Below are 18,455 nucleotides of genomic sequence, written 5' to 3' on the forward strand. Positions count from 1 at the left end.
AAAGCACAAATAAAAGAAGTTTGAAAGTAGGTTTCAGTTAGCTCAATTAGTAAAATTTCTTTCTATTGAATAAGAGATTTGAAATTCAATTCCCACCTACATAAAAAATTAATTGGTATCTAGGACTGGTGATAAAGAACAATTAGCATAACCTACATCAAAAACCAATTATTGAATAAGAGATCTAAACTTCAATTATTGCCTATATCAAAAATCAATTGTTAAATAAGAGATTTGAACTTCAATTTTCGTCTATACAAAAAAACTAATTGATGTCTAATTAGGTATTTTGGCTTGATGAGAAAGGGCAATTATTATGAAATTGAAGCCATAAATTTAAAATGCTATCTATAGAAAATAAAAATAAAAATTCCTTAAAAAGTTAGAAGAAAATGGAAAATTACCTAATCGTCTAGGAGCGGGACTTTTTTGGGACCTCAGTACCTCACTTCCTTAGAGGTTGTGAAGTACTGAAGTAACCAAAAGGATAACATGTGACTGAGGGCCCAAAAGCTGCTTATTGCTTATGCAAAATTAATCGTGGCCATCGCTTTCGGTCCCGACCCTATGCCTTTTTTTAAACTCTATCCACTCTCCATCTGTTGGGTCCAAAAATGCCATCTAGCCTTTATGTGATCTAGTCGGCTAGGAGCCTAGGACTAAGTCTAATTCTTCTGCTGCTGTATTCTCTCAAACATTTTTTTTTTTTTTTTTTTTTTTGAAAATAGAAAATAGTTTGGTGCTTGGGACAAAATTTAGTTCCATTTACGAGGTTTCTAACTATATACATTCTATATTTTGTTTTTGCCGATTGTAGGAATACGTCTCTGTTTTCTAGAAACTTTTAGAAAGTATACCGTTTTTTTACAATGCATCTTGTGATTAGTTAACATCAAGTAAGTGATCAATGCGTCAGCCATACATGAAATTAGAACAAGGAAGCATTAGACACCAACAACAATACACGGCCTCAATGATTGACATTAACACTCAATAGTCAATAGTCAATACATATATACATTGTAGGATGATTTAGATCATCAAGCGTATCATGTTGCATAATTCTCCTCAAAGTGTGAGTACACCAAATGATTGAGCCTCCCATGTTATACAATTCTTCTTGAGGTGGACTAGCTGATCAAGTTTCATGGGTTAATTCCGATCCACATTTAGTACTAGTATTATATATTATATATTAGTTGGATGGGTTTGTTTCAGCATACAGACTAGTTTATATATATAAACTCTCATCTTATTCAAAAGTATTTAGCCTACTTATTTTTTAAGCCAAATTAAACTATTAGGCTTTTACCATTTCGTGTTGGGATCCCGACCTGATAGGACTAATGTTAAGATATGACTAAACTCACTTGAGTGAGCACTGATGATTCCCTATTGTCTCATCCTCATTTACAGCTCTCAAGTTTTGGTTCCTTATTTGGTATTTGTTATGGTTATGTCTAAATAGAGTCTTCTATAATCATAGGTTCTATTTAACTCAATTAATAAAGTTATTTGTCATCGAACAACGAACTTGGATTCAAATCTCGCAGAATATTAAAAAGAAACGGATTGATATTTGACATAATACTAAAGAGCAATCATCATAGGAAAAAAAAAAGTTACATTTTGTATAACTTTAAGCAACATTAATTACACCATTAAATAACTTTTAATGGAATTAATTTTAAAAAATAAACATTGTTAGATTACTTTTTTTTTTTTTATATTCTTAACACGTATGCCATATTTCATGCCATTCGAATCTTGCACATGAAAATAGCCAATAAATTTAAGCTATTCCACATTGAACTATATTCTTTTAAGAAATATACCTGTGCTCTTCTAATCACATTCTTGAAAGATTTGAATAATCTTTTTTTGACAAAGTTTTAAATAAGTTATGCTATTAATTATTATTACTTCAATATTATAATGTGAGAAGACCAAACTTTAGTATAGGTTATTAGTATTGGTGAACACAACAAATTTTTACAATAAGATGTACTTAGAATCGTATCATTGACATAATTTTTATTAACATCAATCACAACATATCAATTAAACAATTATAATAAAAATAATGAAGTTTTTGTTAATCTCTTATACATGTCATTAGAAGTTGAGAAAATTATTGTATGAAACGGTTTTCATGAAATCTATGTTTCAATGACATGTGGGTCTGATTGATAAAAGATCTCATGGGACACCTTGGGAAAATTCTTGATACTCTTTTTCTTTGAGGCTCTTTAGAGTAATAATATTGCATAAAAATATTTTTATAATTTGGTAAAGCAGAGAAAAAGAAAAACAGGTGTCTAGACTCTAGCGCGGTACAGAGGCATTTTCCCGAAAAAAAAAGCGGGCGTTTTTTGGTTTTTTCCAGAATAAAGGAAGCAGGTGTTGGACGTGGGAGATTGGAGCATAGCAATTGGCCAAAAAAACCCCCCATTGTTCCCATAGTTTATTAAACAGAGAGTCAAGGACTATATAGGATGCCATTGCCAGCTAAGCTTGAACAACAGCTGAGAGGGCAAAATGGTAAAAATCTAAGAAAGCGAAGTGTTCCAACTTGCCAACAACAATAACACACACCGCCGTGGCCTTTTGAGTCAGCCAGGCAGTCAGAGAGAGAGAGAGAGAGAGAGAGAGAGAAACAAAGAAAGCAAAACAGACAGAGAGAGTGACTGAAAGATTGTAGAACAAGGAAACCTCATCAAAAAAACAAATATATATTTGGTAAAAGCAGTAGTTGTTGTTGTTGTTGTGGTCTCAGTTGCAGTTACAGTTAGCTCTTTCTCTGCCTGCCTGCTGTTACTAATCGTTCGTTGTTGTTGTTGTTGCTTCTTATTCAAAGTTCAAACAACCTCTTAACAACCTCCATTACCACCACTACCTAGCTAGATATTCCACAACATTCACCTTGTTGCTATATCATTGTCCTCTTCGTCTCAATCAGTCTCCCAAATGATCAGACCAAATTCCTAACTGAATTAACATTTGCTAGCTACTCTACCCACCTCTCTTCTGTTTTGTTCTCTTTCTGTTCCTCATTTCTTTGAAGTGAAACCAACGACGCATGGAAGCATCTGAGAATTGTAGTGTTAAGGTTGCTGTTCACATACGGCCCCTCATTTCCGATGAGCGCCTTCAAGGTTGTAAAGAATGTGTTACTGTCACACCCGGGAAACCTCAGGTACACTTCACTGCATTTTGGGTTATTATTGAGCTTCGAAGTTGGAGCTGTTTTGTTTCTATAATGGGTTTTGTTTTTTTAACCTAAAAGGTAAAAAACTATTTATAATTTTGTTCTTTTTTTTTTTTTTTTTTTTTTTTCGCGCAGAAGTGAATGAATTCTAGGTGTTTTCTACTTGCATTTTTGGTTAATAGTGAGTGTTTAGTGGTCTGTACTCTGTACTGGTCTTTTTTTTTTTTTTTTTTGGGTGATAGCTTAGACGTAGAATATTGAAAGAATACTACTGTGCTCTTTGACCAGTTCCTTCATTAATCTACTGTATGTCTACGTTTGTTTCTTTGACAAATCTGAGTGTGCTCAAATGTGAAATGTCCGCGTAGTAGTTGGATATGGTCTTTAATACTTTCTGCCTATTTGTATCGGGCTCATTGCCATGAATGCTAAATCCGGTCCGAGCTGCTTAACTAAACAAAACCAGCAGTTTTTTAAAGTGAGGTATGAGGCATGTATATTGATTTTGTGTGAGGCATTTTTTCATCAATGGGTAGTTGCTACTATTGTCACACCCAAGTAAGGTCTTCCATGGACTGGTCACCCTCCTGCCTTTTTTTTTTTTTTTTCATAAAGCAAATAAGAAAGAAAGAAAGAAAAAAAGACTTTGAAATGAGGAAATCCACTTAATAATAGGGGTGACCCCCTATTGATGAAAAAACGAGAGAGTTGTTTTAGATGGTTTGGTCATGTTCAGAGAAGAGCGATTAATGCATTTGTAAGAAAGAGTGAGTTGATTCAAGTTGAGGCCCTTGAGGGAATGAAAAATGGTGGAGGAAGACCAAACATAACATTATTAGAGGTAGTTAAAAAAATGTCAATTAAAGAAGTAACATAGACTGTCATTTTGGATTGAATAGAATGGAGGAAAAGAATACATGTGGTCAATCTTGACTAATCTATTGAGATCCATAGCCAACGCCAAAAAAATTGGGACTAAGGCTTTATTGTTGTTGTTTGTGAGTTGATATTGTGTCATGTGAGATATGGGCATCTTCGAAATTTTTTTTATCATAAAGAGCAATTTCAGTTTGTGAAAATGTGTGCTGATATAATGAGTCAATTTGAAAATGTAAATTGCTAAGTCACATTTTTGTGGTTTAAATGCCTCATGATTCTAGATGAACCTATGCCTATGTCTTCTTGCAATTACATGGAATATTTTTATGTTGATAGTTCCAACAAAATTTTCTTTACTGTCTAAGTTGCTGGGAATGTGATCTTAGTTTTTACTGTGGAGCAGTTACAGATTGGCTCTCATTCCTTTACATTTGATCATATCTATGGAAACAGTGGATCTCCTTCATCTGCCATGTTTGAAGAATGCATTGCTCCACTTGTTGATGGTTTATTCCAAGGATATAATGCTACTGTACTGGCCTATGGTCAGGTAATGTCTATCCTATCCCAAAAAAAAAAAAAAATTTTGAGCAGAACAATATCTCTCATGCAGTCTCATTTTCTATTGGGTATTGATGTATATGTATGCTGCAGACAGGATCTGGGAAAACATATACCATGGGGACTAGCTTCAAGGATGGTTGTCCGACAGGACTGATTCCACAAGTTATGAATTCACTATTCAACAAGATTGAAATATTGAAGCATCAAACAGAATTCCAGTTGCATGTTTCTTTCATCGAGGTATTTTCATTATATGATTCATTGTCTGCTTAATACCAAGATATTTCCTCAGTCATATGCTTTAGAACACGTTAATTCTTTCTGAAGCTACTGATTTCCGTCTTCAATGCATATTCAATGGCCCAAAAGAAGTACAACAGGGACAAATTCTTGAGCATTCTTGATTTTTAAATGTGATCAATGAGATAATATGTTACAATATGTCTATTGACATGGCTGTTTACATGGGTTCTTTTAAGGAATCCACTTTGAAACAGTGCATGCATTTGCAAGTGTGATATGGTGGGCAGGCTATCCATTTCTTTTCATTGATTCCTGCAGTTTATTATATTCTTACTATGATACTAATTACAATGTTTGAATATGAAGATCCTGAAGGAAGAAGTAATGGACTTGCTGGATTCTGTATCTATTAGCAAATTAGAGACTGCTAATGGGCATACTGGAAAAGTTTCTGTTACTGGGAGGCAGCCAATTCAAATTCGTGAAACCTCAAATGGAGTTATAACACTAGCAGGATCAACTGAAATTGCTGTTAGTACATTACAGGAAATGGCCACTTGCCTGGAGCAAGGATCTTTAAGCAGGGCAACTGGGAGTACAAATATGAACAACCAGTCCAGGTAAAATTTTGTCTTTTCTGCCTACTTATAATTATATGCCAGCGTATGAGACCATTTTTGCATGGTTATGCGTAAACACTGAAACATTCAATTTTCCACTAATCACTCATTGTAGAGCTGGGTTGAAGGTATTTCATTATAGTTTTGTGAATGTGACATTGTTACTAAGTGAACTTCTTAGTATCATTGACAATGATGCAATTAGTTCATATTACACATTCAGAGTATTTTTAGCTTCCGAATTTCAGGTGCAATTCTTTGTTTGAAAAAGTATGAATATTAAGTGAAAGACATCCGATAATGATCTTGAGGCTGGTTATTTTTAGTAGTGTGTGTGAAACTTTTGCTCATCAAATTTTTGTTTCTAAAATGTGATCTTCGCCATAAATTTTTTTTTAGAAAGCTTTGATTGAAGTGATACATTTGAGTGCTAGGAAATGCTAATTTCATGGTTATGCCTTATGAGTAAATCTCATAATCTAATGGCGCGTGGTTTCCATTTGCGTATTTGTACTAGTCGGTCACATGCTATCTTCACAATCACATTGGAGCAGATGCGCAAAATCCATTCAGATGTTCCTGGCTGTGACTCCCCGGAGGAGGATATGGGTGAAGAATATTTTTGTGCAAAGCTCCATCTGGTAGATCTTGCTGGATCTGAACGCGCTAAAAGAACAGGTTCTGATGGTCTTCGTTTGAAAGAAGGTTAGTAAAACTGCTTATTGATATATTCCTATTGTCTTTTATTTATAATCATAATGAAATAAAATTTCTCTGTTTTATTTCTGTGAACAGGTATACACATAAATAAGGGACTTCTTGCACTTGGTAATGTCATTAGTGCATTAGGGGATGAGAAAAAGCGGAAAGAGGGTGTGCATGTCCCTTACCGAGACAGCAAACTAACTCGACTGTTGCAGGTTGGATTAATGTTATGTCTGGTATATAAATTTGTATAGAACTATCAGTTAACTCATAAGTTCCAAATGATGGTGTTGAGATGGAAAAATGATCTGAATTTCTGGTGGTCTATATCAACCTCTATCTTTCTCATTGAAATGTTTTTTCAACCAAGGAAAATATAACAATTTTCTGCATATGTTAAATGCAACACTGTAAAACATAAGTTAGAATTAGGTAGAGACAGATTCCTGGTTTCTGTTGACCACTAGGCTTGATAAATTCTTAATCTGTTTTTAGTAGTGATTCACCAATACTTTCCTGATATAGTTAAGTTAGGTTTTAATACTTATCACCTTAGCAAGGCTGGGATTTGCTGAGTTTTGAGATAGCTTGTTAAGGACATCAGTTGATAGTGATTTTAAAGATATTGCTTTTAGCCCTAATATCTAGGATTCACAAATAAGTGTATTTGTTGTTCTTACAAATAAATAGCATTATGACTATTTTATTCTATTGGGATTTATATAATATTAAGAACAATGTTTCAGTTTTTGCTTGGTTTTTACTTTTTTTCTTCTTCTATGATAGTTTTCTGATTGAGGTTCTTTTATGCATGTTGGCAGGATTCACTTGGTGGAAACAGCAAGACTGTCATGATAGGTAAACCTCCAAGTGATTGTTTAATTGTTCAAGAACTTTGGTCCAGGGATTACAATTATACTAGAAATAGTTACACACACACACACACACACACAAAGAGATAAGATATATTCAAGATTTGCCTTGCAAAACAATTAAATAGAACTGAGTTTTCTTCTCCTTACTTTGGATTTTTTGCTTACTCCTAGTTTTCATTTTAATCAATGGAAGCAATATTCTGACAGAAAAAGTATTTACTTTCTTTGGTTAATTCCTTTTGAACAAGGTGTTATTCATTTTCAACCTTTTGTTTTGGTAGCTCAATCTTGCTTGTTAAGAACATCCTTTCTCAAATGTGATATGTTCTCATTCTCTCTAGAAGACACAGAAACAGGGTGGAGCTCCCCTCCCCCATTTGTCTTTTCCTTCTTTCTTTTTAGGTGTTCTTCACTTAATGTTTTTGAGTCTTTTTGGAAGTTGTATCATGTGTGTGGAAGTGGGGAGGTGTTGGACTTTAGATCTTTTGAACTGAATTGCTCCTTTTATTGAAATTGGAAATATTTTCATTCTTCTCTAATTTGTTTTAATTGTGATTCTTCTTCCAGCTTGCGTCAGTCCTGCTGACATCAATGCTGAGGAAAGTCTTAACACACTCAAATATGCGAATCGTGCCCGCAATATTCAAAATAAGCCTGTTGTAAGTTTGTTGCATTATTTTGTTATGACTCATTTTGTACTTGATACCCTCACTTCCTGCTAGATGCAGATAACGAAGCTTTTTCTGGTTTCAAGTTCCATGCATTCTGCCTTTTTGGTGTATTAGGGCCTGTTGTAAGTTTGTTGTATTAATTAAATCCTCTTTTTCCCCTGCAGGTTAATAGAGATTTAATATCCAATGAGATGCAAAAGATGCGGCAGCAGCTAATGAACTTACAGGCAGAGCTTGGTGCTCGTGGGGGAGGAGCACCATCAGATGAAGTGCAGGTACTTGTTTTATAAAGAATACAAATGTTGTTTGATTTTAGCAGTTAGTGCACTATATATTCACGAAGATATATTGAATAGTCTTGGTGGCAAAATGTCTTCTTTTTTTGTGTGGTTATATAGGTTCTCAAGGACCGGATTGCTTGGCTTGAGGCTACCAATGGGGATCTTTGTCGAGAACTTCATGAATACCGCAGTAGATGTGGTGTCATACAGCATGATGTAATAGATGGTCAAGTATGTTATTAGAAACTCTAATTCGTTGTCCTCTTCTTTGCTTTTTCTTATTTTATCCAAGGTTAGTTTTCCTTTCCATACTTATATGGAGTGGAATGTCTGTGGTTTTTCTTAGTGTCAATACAATATGGGTGTATTTATATTTATTCTATTCCTTCAGTTACGTAGTTGAGTAAAATTGTTGCATTAATACTTATATCACTTGGGGTGTTTATTTATCAGGAAGGCCACTTCGGTTTTACAAAAAGTGATGGACTTAAGAGGGGCTTTCAGAGCATAGACTCATCTGATTATCAGATTGTTGAAACCATATCAGGTGATCCACTCATTTTGTTGTATAGTTTGAACCATTTAGAAGAATGTTTGGTTACAGGCTTAAATAGTCTTCAATGCACTGCATACTTAGATATACAATGGATGACCATTTAATTTATTAGTAACTAGCTTCCCTCTTATGAAATTGTAAAACTAGAAAAGGTCTTTCACTCATTTTGCTGCATAGTTTGGGACATTTTAGAAAAATGACGTTGATGAGCTTGAATTTTCTTCAATGCACTGCACCTGCAGATATAAGATGGATTACAGTGAATTGTGGTCATTTTATTTTAAACTATGCCTATTATATATGTTAGAATATAAGAGCCCACTGTTCTAGGTTTCTTTTACTGCACTTATATTACTTGTAAAGCACACATTGTCTGCCTATATAAAAGGAAAACCCTTGCACTTTATTCTACACAGTTTAATACAATAATACATAGAGTCTTTGAGTGGGTGAGGTTGTGGAATGGCACCATCTGTTGGTGGGGCCAATCTATCTGAGATTTCTTCTGTTACATAAATCATGTTTTGGTTTGCTAGTCCAATTCTTCAAAGTTTGGCACTTTACTCTCATTTATACAGGTGAAAGTCCCAGGGAATTTGATGAAGTAACTAAAGAGTGGGAGCATGCACTTCTGCAAGATACAATGGACAAAGAGTTAAATGAATTGAACAAACGTTTGGAGCAGAAAGAGGTTTCATTATTTGCCTTGTTTCATGCATATTAATATACGTATATAAATTAGAGGTTTGAAAGGGAATTCTTAACAATTTAAATAATATATCTGTTCTTGGACCTAATGAAGTTTGAGTATATATACATTTCATCAATTCCTTTCTGTTCCTTTATTTAAAACATCCAACCACGATTACTTAATTCCATTTCATTCATTTCTTTTACTTTCCTTTCCATTACTTAAATACATTCCATTCCGTTATAAACTCTTAAATGAAGTGTAAGTGGTGACAAAGAGGAAATACTAAACTAATGTCATATGGAGGCAACATCTTGTGGTATTAGATGCAGTCTGCATTGCATCTCTCTGGCTGTCTTGCACCTTCCAGAAAAAAAGATTTAAGATTGTAATTGTAACCAATTTAATGATTACTTCTTCACCACTCAAATAATTCTCAGTTGTTTATTTGGGGCACAAATGTTCCCCTTTTTATTGAGATATCCAAAAAGGAAAAAGAAAAATGGGCTTGGGAATGCAATTTTAGTTAAGGTTTCATTTTTTTTTTACCTTATTTGAAGAAGCCACTTTAACCCCTTTTTTTTGGCAGGAGTTAGTTGGTCTAATGATTTCATCACATAGCAGTTTAATTTGGCAGCCATGGGCATATATGTAGATTCCATATGTATTGACTGCACTATATTCTAGGATATAAGCACGGCATCAAATTGGTGGCTTGTTAGTATTTTCAAACACCTTTATTAATCTTTAATTTATGCTTACTTTTGTGCAGTGTGAGATGAAACTTTTTGGTGGCATTGATACTGAAGCACTCAAGCAGCACTTTGGGAAGAAAATCACAGAACTTGAGGAAGAAAAAAGAATTGTGCAGGTTGAAAAGATAATTCTTAAATTATCACTGCCTAATATGCTTTTACTTTTTTTTTTTTTTTGAGAATCAATATGCTTTTACTTTGATGGCTGATGTTCAATTGCATAAATACAGCAAGAAAGGGATCGTTTGTTGGCAGAAGTTGAGAATCTTGCTGCCAATTCTGATGGGCACACACACAAAATGCAAGATAATCACGCTCAAAAACTAAAAGGGCTTGAAGCACAGGTTACAAAATGACAAATATAAATGTCATTCTTTTTAGTAAATTCTTGATTATTTTTCAAGACTTTCATAAGTTAATATTGTTCTGTTTCCGTAAACTAGGATTCTTGATTAATGTCTTAACTTTCTGTAATGAATTTCAGATTTTAGATCTTAAGAAGAAACAAGAAAGCCAGGTCCAACTCTTGAAGAAAAAACAAAAAAGTGATGAAGCAGCAAAGCGCCTGCAAGCTGAAATACAGTATATAAAGGCTCAGAAAGTTGGTTCTCATTTTAGTGCTTATTCTAGTTTATATTCACAAATCCAACATTATGGTGTCTCACATTTTTGGATCCATCCTTCTTGTTCCACATTCATATTCTAGGTTCAGTTGCAGCATAAGATAAAACAAGAGTCAGAACAATTTCGACAATGGAGGGCTTCTCGTGAGAAGGAATTGCTTCAGGTTCTTCATTTTCTATTTTTACTGAGAAAATTTATTGAGTTACATTCTTACCATCAAATCTACAAGTACCGGTACCTTGGAAATATTGTGTTTCATTGATTGCATTGTAGTTTGCCACAAGCCACTGGATACGCATTCAGTTTATGCCCAATGCTTGACTTTCAGTTGAAGCCCATCTTTATTAATATTTTTGTTGCAAATGGTGTGGAGTTTTAGAATGTGCTTTCAGTGCATGTATGGAGTTACCGTGTTCAGAGTTGTTATGCTTATATTCCTTTTGAAATGACTGGGGTTTTAAGTTCAAGGGAACTGAAACAGAATCCAATTAAGTTTCAATATATTAAAAGAAACCTAAATGTTTATTTTATAAGCTACACAGGGAATCAGAAACGTACCAATAATTCTGTCTCCTCATTTAAACGTACTTCTAAAAAGCTAATATTTCTAAATCTTCAGACTTTGGATTTTAGAAACCTCAATGCTGAAGCAGAAAATTTGTACCAATGTCAAGCACTTTATTGCTTTCTTATGATTTTATGTTGTTGAGGTACAAGGTGTGTGGAGAACATTGGTCTCTATTCATTATTTTGCATCTCATTAAACATTTTTCATGTTTTAGAGTGTTATCATGCTTCTTGGAACTTGTTTTGAACTTTAATTCTTTATTTAAAAAAAAAAAAATTCCCTCTGTTTGGATTTTCAATGGATTGAAGCTTGCCACATAATTGTTACTTTTAACCATGATTTTGACTCTTCTTAGTTCTTACTACCTTATTCTTTTTGTTCTGATTTTATGATGATTCTTTACTTTCGTCATCCTTAATATATTGAAACCTATGTGTTTTGTTTGTGTAATTGTGTTATTTACTGCAATTTTTTTTATTATAAATTTGTTCTCAAGCAGCTAAGGAAAGAGGGAAGGAGAAATGAGTATGAACGACATAAACTCGAAGCTCTGAATCAGCGCCAGAAAATGGTAAGGATTTTATTATGGCTATTTTTGTGAAGCTGTTGGAACACCTTAATGCAACCTAACTCTGGACCTGACTCTCGCTCTCTCCGTGCTTGGTAGCGTTATGCTCATTTGCCATAACTTTTTTCCAGCTTATTTGGCTTATGTACAAGTTTTACCTTTTCTAGGTTTCGTTGTACTTTTGTCCAGCTTATTTTTTAAGCCCCCTAAGCCAATGAAAATAAGCTCTCCCAAAGAATAACGTGTATACATTTAGGTTGCTATCAGCATAAATTTAGTAAACAAAAGTTAGGTAAAGAATAATAACAAAGAAACTATACTCTATTAGATCCCTATCTCCTTTTATGGACTCCCAAGATAAATATTCAGTTGAAAGAATATAACAATTTGCTAAATTAGATAAAATACAGTAAAAGAATTTTGATGGGTTAGGGCTAGTATTTAAACATTAACTTTGTTAAAGCAGAAGATCCAGAAACTTAAAAAGAAAAAATTCCAGCAAGAAGAGGAAAAAGGAGGCAATTTAAATAAGAGCAGACTTAAGCACAGTAGAATTGTAATGTAATAAAATCTTTTAAAAAATATTACAGAAATTACCACCACCATACAGATGAATTTGGAGGGTCAAAAGGTTCATCCATTGAAGAGTGAGGCATCTGTGAAAATGAAGAAAGATTCCTCCATTGAAGCAGACTCAAACTAATCATTCTATTCATTAAAGAAACCCTTAAATTCAAGCTTACTTGTTTGCGTTTATTGTATATGTAGGATATCATTTTATTCTCTTCTTATGCTGATCCTTATGGTATGGCTATTAGTATTTATGGGGACTGTAATCATTATAATTTTTTCCACAGGTTCTTCAAAGAAAGACAGAAGAGGCTGCTATGGCAACCAAACGGTTGAAAGGGTTGTTGGAAGCTCGTAAGCCTGCTGCACGTGACCACTCAGGTATATAGTTTTCTTGGAATTATTCTATTGTTATATACTTTCACTCCCTAATCTTTTGTTGCATCTTTCAGTGACATCCAACGGACATACACAGACTGGACAGGTAAATGATCTGTACCAAATAAGGCAATTAATGAATTGGCAACATCTATTCCAATCCCAGCAACATGTTCATTGACTGCTTATGGTTGTGTTGGGCTCCTAGCAAAACCAGTTATGATCAATGTGAAACCAGCGCTATTAATGTTTTCAGAATGATCTATTAGTAGTCAAACATATATAAAATTGACATATATGTATAACTTGGAAGGTTGGTTTCAGTTGATTCTAACAGGGTTTGAATTGGAGATTCTTTTTAACATGATTACCAACAGTTTGGACAATTTAAACTTGACCCATGGCCAGAAATATAACCCATTCCTGACTTCAATTAATATTCATCTACTATAAAAGTTCACGTTAGACCATTTTAATCTGAATTTCATCTCTAGGGAAATGAAAAATCTTTGCAAAGGTGGCTTGATCATGAGTTGGAAGTCATGGTGAATGTGCATGAAGTTCGTTTTGAATATGAAAAGCAAACCCAAGTGTATGTATCCAACACTTTGTTTCTTTCATATTTGCTGTATATTGAGCTTTCTTGAATGTCTTAAATTGGCTATTTCATTGGGATCATTTTTAGACAAGCTGCACTGGCAGAAGAGTTGGCCATAATGAAACAAGTGGATCAGTTTTCTTCTAATGGGCCAAGTCCCCCAAGAGAGAAGAGTGGATATTCCAGGTTTATAACTATGGCATTATTTCCTTAATTTCCTCCTCCCTCCAACACTTGTCATGATTGGTTACTATGTATATGTTTCAATGTATGTATAATATTATATTAGATTATATGGAATTACTAGTATCTTTGGTCACTATAATGGAGCAATTCTTCTAACATTGTTTTGTTTTTGAACCAATTAGACTGTTATCCATGTCACCAAATGCAAGAATGGCAAGGATAGCTTCTCTGGAGAATATGCTGAACATGACTTCAAATGCAATTGTGGCAATGGCTTCACAACTTACAGAGGCAGAAGAAAGGGATCGTGCCTCAATTGGTCGTGGACGTTGGAACCACTTACGCTCAATGGGAGATGCTAAGAACTTGCTTCACTATATGTTTAATTCTGCTGCGGAAGCAAGGTGCTTATACAACCTAGCAAAAAGTTTAATAGTATTGTGGCCTCTATATCTAGCAATAAAGTTAACATAAAACACATTTTGGTACAAAGCATATTGGAGCTAATAGGCTATACTATATACCAAAAGCCCTTTATAAACTTTTCGATGACCACAACAAATCCATTCCTGCTTGATCCAACCACTGGTATTAGTTTTGCCATATTTCGTTAGATGAAGTTTGCAAATACGGAGAAACAAGCATGAAAATAATGTTGAGTGAGTTTTAAATGGATGAAAATGACTTTAATATATTTATTGGGTTTTGCATTCTTGAAATTTGTATTCCCTTTTAACTTAGCCCTCCCCATTCTATGATCTTTGGAGAAAAAGAATGAGAGATTCCTCTTCAAGACTTAATAAAATGTTTCCTCCTGCCTTCAATGTTATGCTGTTGAGTTCCATTGATAACTATGGACATCCAAGGATATCAATGAAAACTGGGATGGCATTTGTTTTTCAAATCTGGTGGTAGACGACTTGTTTTCCCTTTTGTTGAATAGCAGTATATGGGTAGATACTCTGATCCTGACTATGTTTTGATTATAAAAATTTAGTCTTTTTATTATTCTTCTATAAAATTAATATATATATTATAGGATGATTGATTCCAGCTTTCTGGGGTTTGATGCACTGGTCCTGCTTCTCCAGTTGAACTTTGAAAAAGCCATTTTCTGTGTCTTCAGTCAAAGAAGGAGATTTTAATCTCTCCTTTCTTTTGAATGTTCCAGAGTCTTTTGCTGGTGCAAAGCCATATCTCTCTCCTTTTGGAGCTCCCATAGCTACTCTATTTTCTGTCACTCACATACTTGAAGAATTGTTACACACAATTTTTGTTGGGTTCTGAATGATAAGTAATTTTTAAAATTTTGGTTTCAATTGAGTTCTCTTTGTTTTTTTCCTTGACTGTAATTTTGGTTTCTGTGGTTGGGTTTGCCTGTTTGCTACATCAGGTAGACACAATAATGGTTTCCTTTATGATAGGGCAAGAATTGTGATTTCATGTTTTAAGTGCTGACCATAAAACTCATATTTCACCAGGTGCCAGTTGTGGGAAAAGAATGTGGAGATTAAGGAAATGAAAGAGCAGCTGAAAGATCTTGTATCTCTGCTACAACAAAGTGAAGCACAGAGAAAAGAACTCATAAAGGAGCAAAAAATGAGGGAACAAGCTGTTGCAATTGCCTTGTGTTCATCAGCTTCGGTGAGACTATCTGCTTAACCTGTATTATAATCTATAGCCTTTGTTGTTCTTGTTCTTAAGATTGCGCGATAAATTTGGAACCCCTAATTTGTAATATACATGAATGCAAATCTAGAATATTGAAATACAGTATAACTTTAGCTGGCCATATTTTCTAAAATATGACCTGTTACCTGTCCTTTTTTCCTTGAGTAAAAATCATAAATTGGTTTGAATTATAAAGGAATAGATCTTGAGTCTCTATATTAGAAAGCTCCTCTCCAATCAAATATTGTGACACTTCTGAATGGAACTCAACAGGGAAATTCACGCACTTCATTGAAACACTTTGCGGATGATATGAGTGGCCCCTTGTCTCCAATGTCTCTTCCAGCACCAAAGCAACTGAAGTTCACACCTGGAATTGTTAATGGATCAGTTAAGGAGTCAGCAACATTTGTAGACCAGACACGAAAGGTAAGTCCCTTGCCTCATGCTGCTGTTTGGATTGTCACCCTCCTGTTTGATTAAGTAGAGAGTTGTGGCTGCAGATGGTACCTATGGGACAATTGTCAATGAAGAAACTAGCAGCTGTAGGACAAGCTGGCAGACTCTGGAGGTGGAAGAGAAGTCACCATCAGTGGCTAGTACAGTTCAAATGGAAGTGGCAGAAGCCATGGAGACTCTCAGAATGGATCAAGCACAGTGATGAGACAATCATGAGGTCAAGGCCACGACCACAAGCTCTGGTTGGATGATGTGATAACCTCCGAATTCATCATCTTTTTTTTTTGGTGTACATACATTGACTGCTATATACAATCCAGGATGTGGCCCGGTGGAAATATCAATAGGTGATCTTTCTCTTCATTTTTCCCCCTCCAAACTTGTCAAAATTTTTACCATTGATGACAGAAAGTGATGTAGAAGCCATAAAACGTTGAATCGATTGAGTTCAGTAGTTCACCAGAACAAGGAAAAACTCTAAAGAGAAATTTATCATATTTTCCAAATAATTATCCTACTACTAGGACTCTATTTTGACCAATAAAACCCCACAACCTCCTAAAACAAAGGAAACCAAAATCTAACAATTTCGAAAAATACAAAATAATAATTAGAAACCTTCCATTGGTAGAGATTGAGCCCTGTATCTTGTCACTATTCTTATTCCTTTGCTGAGTTGTTAGATTTCTTACAGTCCCATGAGTTTAAAATGTAGAAGGTCAAGCGCTGCTACACATATTGCCATGTTTTTCCAAAGAGAAATCACATGATTTGTCACTAAAATGACTTCATATATATATAGATATATATAGTGAACATGTGCATTGTGCTGACTTGAGCGGCCAACTTCACTGGCCACCATCAGCTGTCTTTCAACCAGACCAGTTCCACTTGCAGTGTAAGTTTATCCTAATCAATAAACTTCACTTTTTTTTACCCTATATGGACACAGGCATCTCATGAAGTGAAAGGAGGAGATTGGAGTTTTCCATGGTCTTTTGGTTGAGACATTGATTGGATTTGGGGTATCTTCGACTATTTTCTGGATTTGATTGGTAAAGATTACATGAGAAGCACTTCTCAGGCTGGCATGTTGACAGCAATCATAGGAAAAGGCAGATGTTGAGTGAAAGAGTTGCATAGGCCACAGATGTATTTTGTGATGCTACTGTATCTTTTTTTTTTTTTTTTTAACAAGCTACTGTATCATGTTGATGTATTTCGTTTTTTCTTGTTTTTGTACATTGTGTATGTCTGTAGTGTTTCCTTTTTGTGAAGAAGATAGTCAAGATTAGATTAACAGTTAGTCAAAGTAGATTCCAAGCCTTGAAGTTGTTATTGTACTTTTTTACAACCAAGATAAAGGCAGCGAATTCCCACCCAAAAAAAAAAGGGTAACGAATAGGGAAGAGAGATCAAACAAAGCCCAATTTGAACTTTGAGGCTGGGACGCGGCTTTAACTAATTCTCATTCTAATAGTATGATCTTCTCTTAAAAAAAAAAAAAAAACTTTTTGGAGAGTTGCCATGCAATACCAGTAGACGTTCTTGTGCATACATGATTGCCCCAAAGTACATTGTGTACATATATATAATCACTTCCAACTAGTTTGGAAAATATCTTAGACGTGATAATCATCTTCACTGCCTTCTCTCTTCTTCCATGTGTGTCAAGTAACAACGATGTAATTCAGAAAAAATAGGTTGGATTTGGCTCCATTTGTTAGATTTCCACAATCTTGGTCCATTTGATGTTCGAAGTCGGACAGAATGTGCAAGAGCTTGGTAAGGTGATGTTTCGGTAGTTGTGGATCGTATAGGCTTACACTGTCGAGATGTCTTTGACACTCTATACGTTTACCTTAGCCACAAGAAAACATGTTGCCTAAAATCAGATATAAGGAAAGAGATTAAATTTGTATTTTTGTATCACTCACATGATGTTGGAGAACATTTTTTTTTCATCAATTTTTGTGATTGGGGTTCCTACCTAGGTGTGATTCATAGGGCTGTCTACGGGTCAGGTTTGTGCCCAACCTGAAATATTCGGGTGGCAAAATTTGTAACTCGATACTGACCCAAAAGATCTCGTCGGATTTGCCAGTTCGGGTCTCGTCAGTTTCGGTTTGTATCAGGTCGGTTTCGGGTTTCATTACCGGCACCAATATTTGGTCGGATCTGTCGAGATCTGGTCGATACTAAGCCGGATCTGTCGAGATCTGGCCTAGATTTCGTCGGATAATGACGAGATCTCATCAGATCTAAACTAGATCTTGACGAGATCTTGCTGATTTGGACCGAAAAGTTTGAAAACTCGTTGGAATAATTGAAAATTTTGGGCGGGTCAAGTTTCACGAGTTTTGAAAGAGGAGACCCGCAAACCAACTTGTTGGAGTCGAGTTTAGGGACATTGGAACCCGTGTCCGACTACTGGAGTTGTCAAATCGGGTGGCTGCTGATCGGGTATGGGCGGGTTGAGGGGTTCCTTGGACACCACTCATATGATAGTTGAGTATAGGGCCAAGTCCAGTACAAGGAAAAGATTGATAGTATTTTCAAACGCATCAACAAGATGAGATCTAAAAAATGTCGCATTTTACACTAAAACCCTGAAATCTCTATGGGATGGAATTGAGAAAGACCAAACACTCTATATATTCATTCAACACTCCACTCGCTCAAACCCGTAAATCTGAACCTGATGTATATACACTCAAGTACATTCCTTATACAAGATAGAACTGGTATAACTACAAAAAGCAAAGTCCTCAGCATGAGTTAGCTG

The 18,455-nt window shown here is 35.0% G+C and overlaps 1 protein-coding gene across 2 annotated transcripts; it reads left to right on the top strand.

Moving 5' to 3' along the window:
* The first annotated feature begins 2,495 nt into the window (after nucleotides 1-2,495).
* On the top strand, nucleotides 2,496-16,985 carry LOC126732807 (kinesin-like protein KIN-4A). Of its 2 annotated transcripts, none has more exons than XM_050435836.1 (26): nucleotides 2,496-3,196; nucleotides 4,541-4,637; nucleotides 4,742-4,891; nucleotides 5,261-5,514; nucleotides 6,032-6,219; nucleotides 6,310-6,434; nucleotides 7,041-7,077; nucleotides 7,662-7,753; nucleotides 7,930-8,040; nucleotides 8,164-8,277; nucleotides 8,500-8,593; nucleotides 9,181-9,293; nucleotides 10,066-10,164; nucleotides 10,279-10,392; nucleotides 10,533-10,649; nucleotides 10,755-10,835; nucleotides 11,740-11,811; nucleotides 12,666-12,759; nucleotides 12,831-12,862; nucleotides 13,251-13,348; nucleotides 13,442-13,540; nucleotides 13,723-13,944; nucleotides 15,022-15,184; nucleotides 15,485-15,640; nucleotides 15,715-16,017; nucleotides 16,623-16,985. In XM_050435836.1, exons 1-25 carry the CDS (start codon nucleotides 3,141-3,143, stop codon nucleotides 15,919-15,921), a joined length of 2,985 nt encoding a protein of 994 aa, XP_050291793.1. In that variant the 5' UTR covers nucleotides 2,496-3,140; the 3' UTR covers nucleotides 15,922-16,017; nucleotides 16,623-16,985. The 2 variants fall into 2 exon arrangements, with proteins under 2 accessions (XP_050291793.1, XP_050291792.1); XM_050435835.1 differs by having other exon boundaries at nucleotides 2,497-3,196; nucleotides 4,491-4,637.
* Nucleotides 16,986-18,455: the final 1,470 nt, after the last annotated feature.

Source organism: Quercus robur, chromosome 6, assembly GCF_932294415.1.
Source record: "Quercus robur chromosome 6, dhQueRobu3.1, whole genome shotgun sequence".
Classification (NCBI taxonomy): domain Eukaryota; kingdom Viridiplantae; phylum Streptophyta; class Magnoliopsida; order Fagales; family Fagaceae; genus Quercus; species Quercus robur.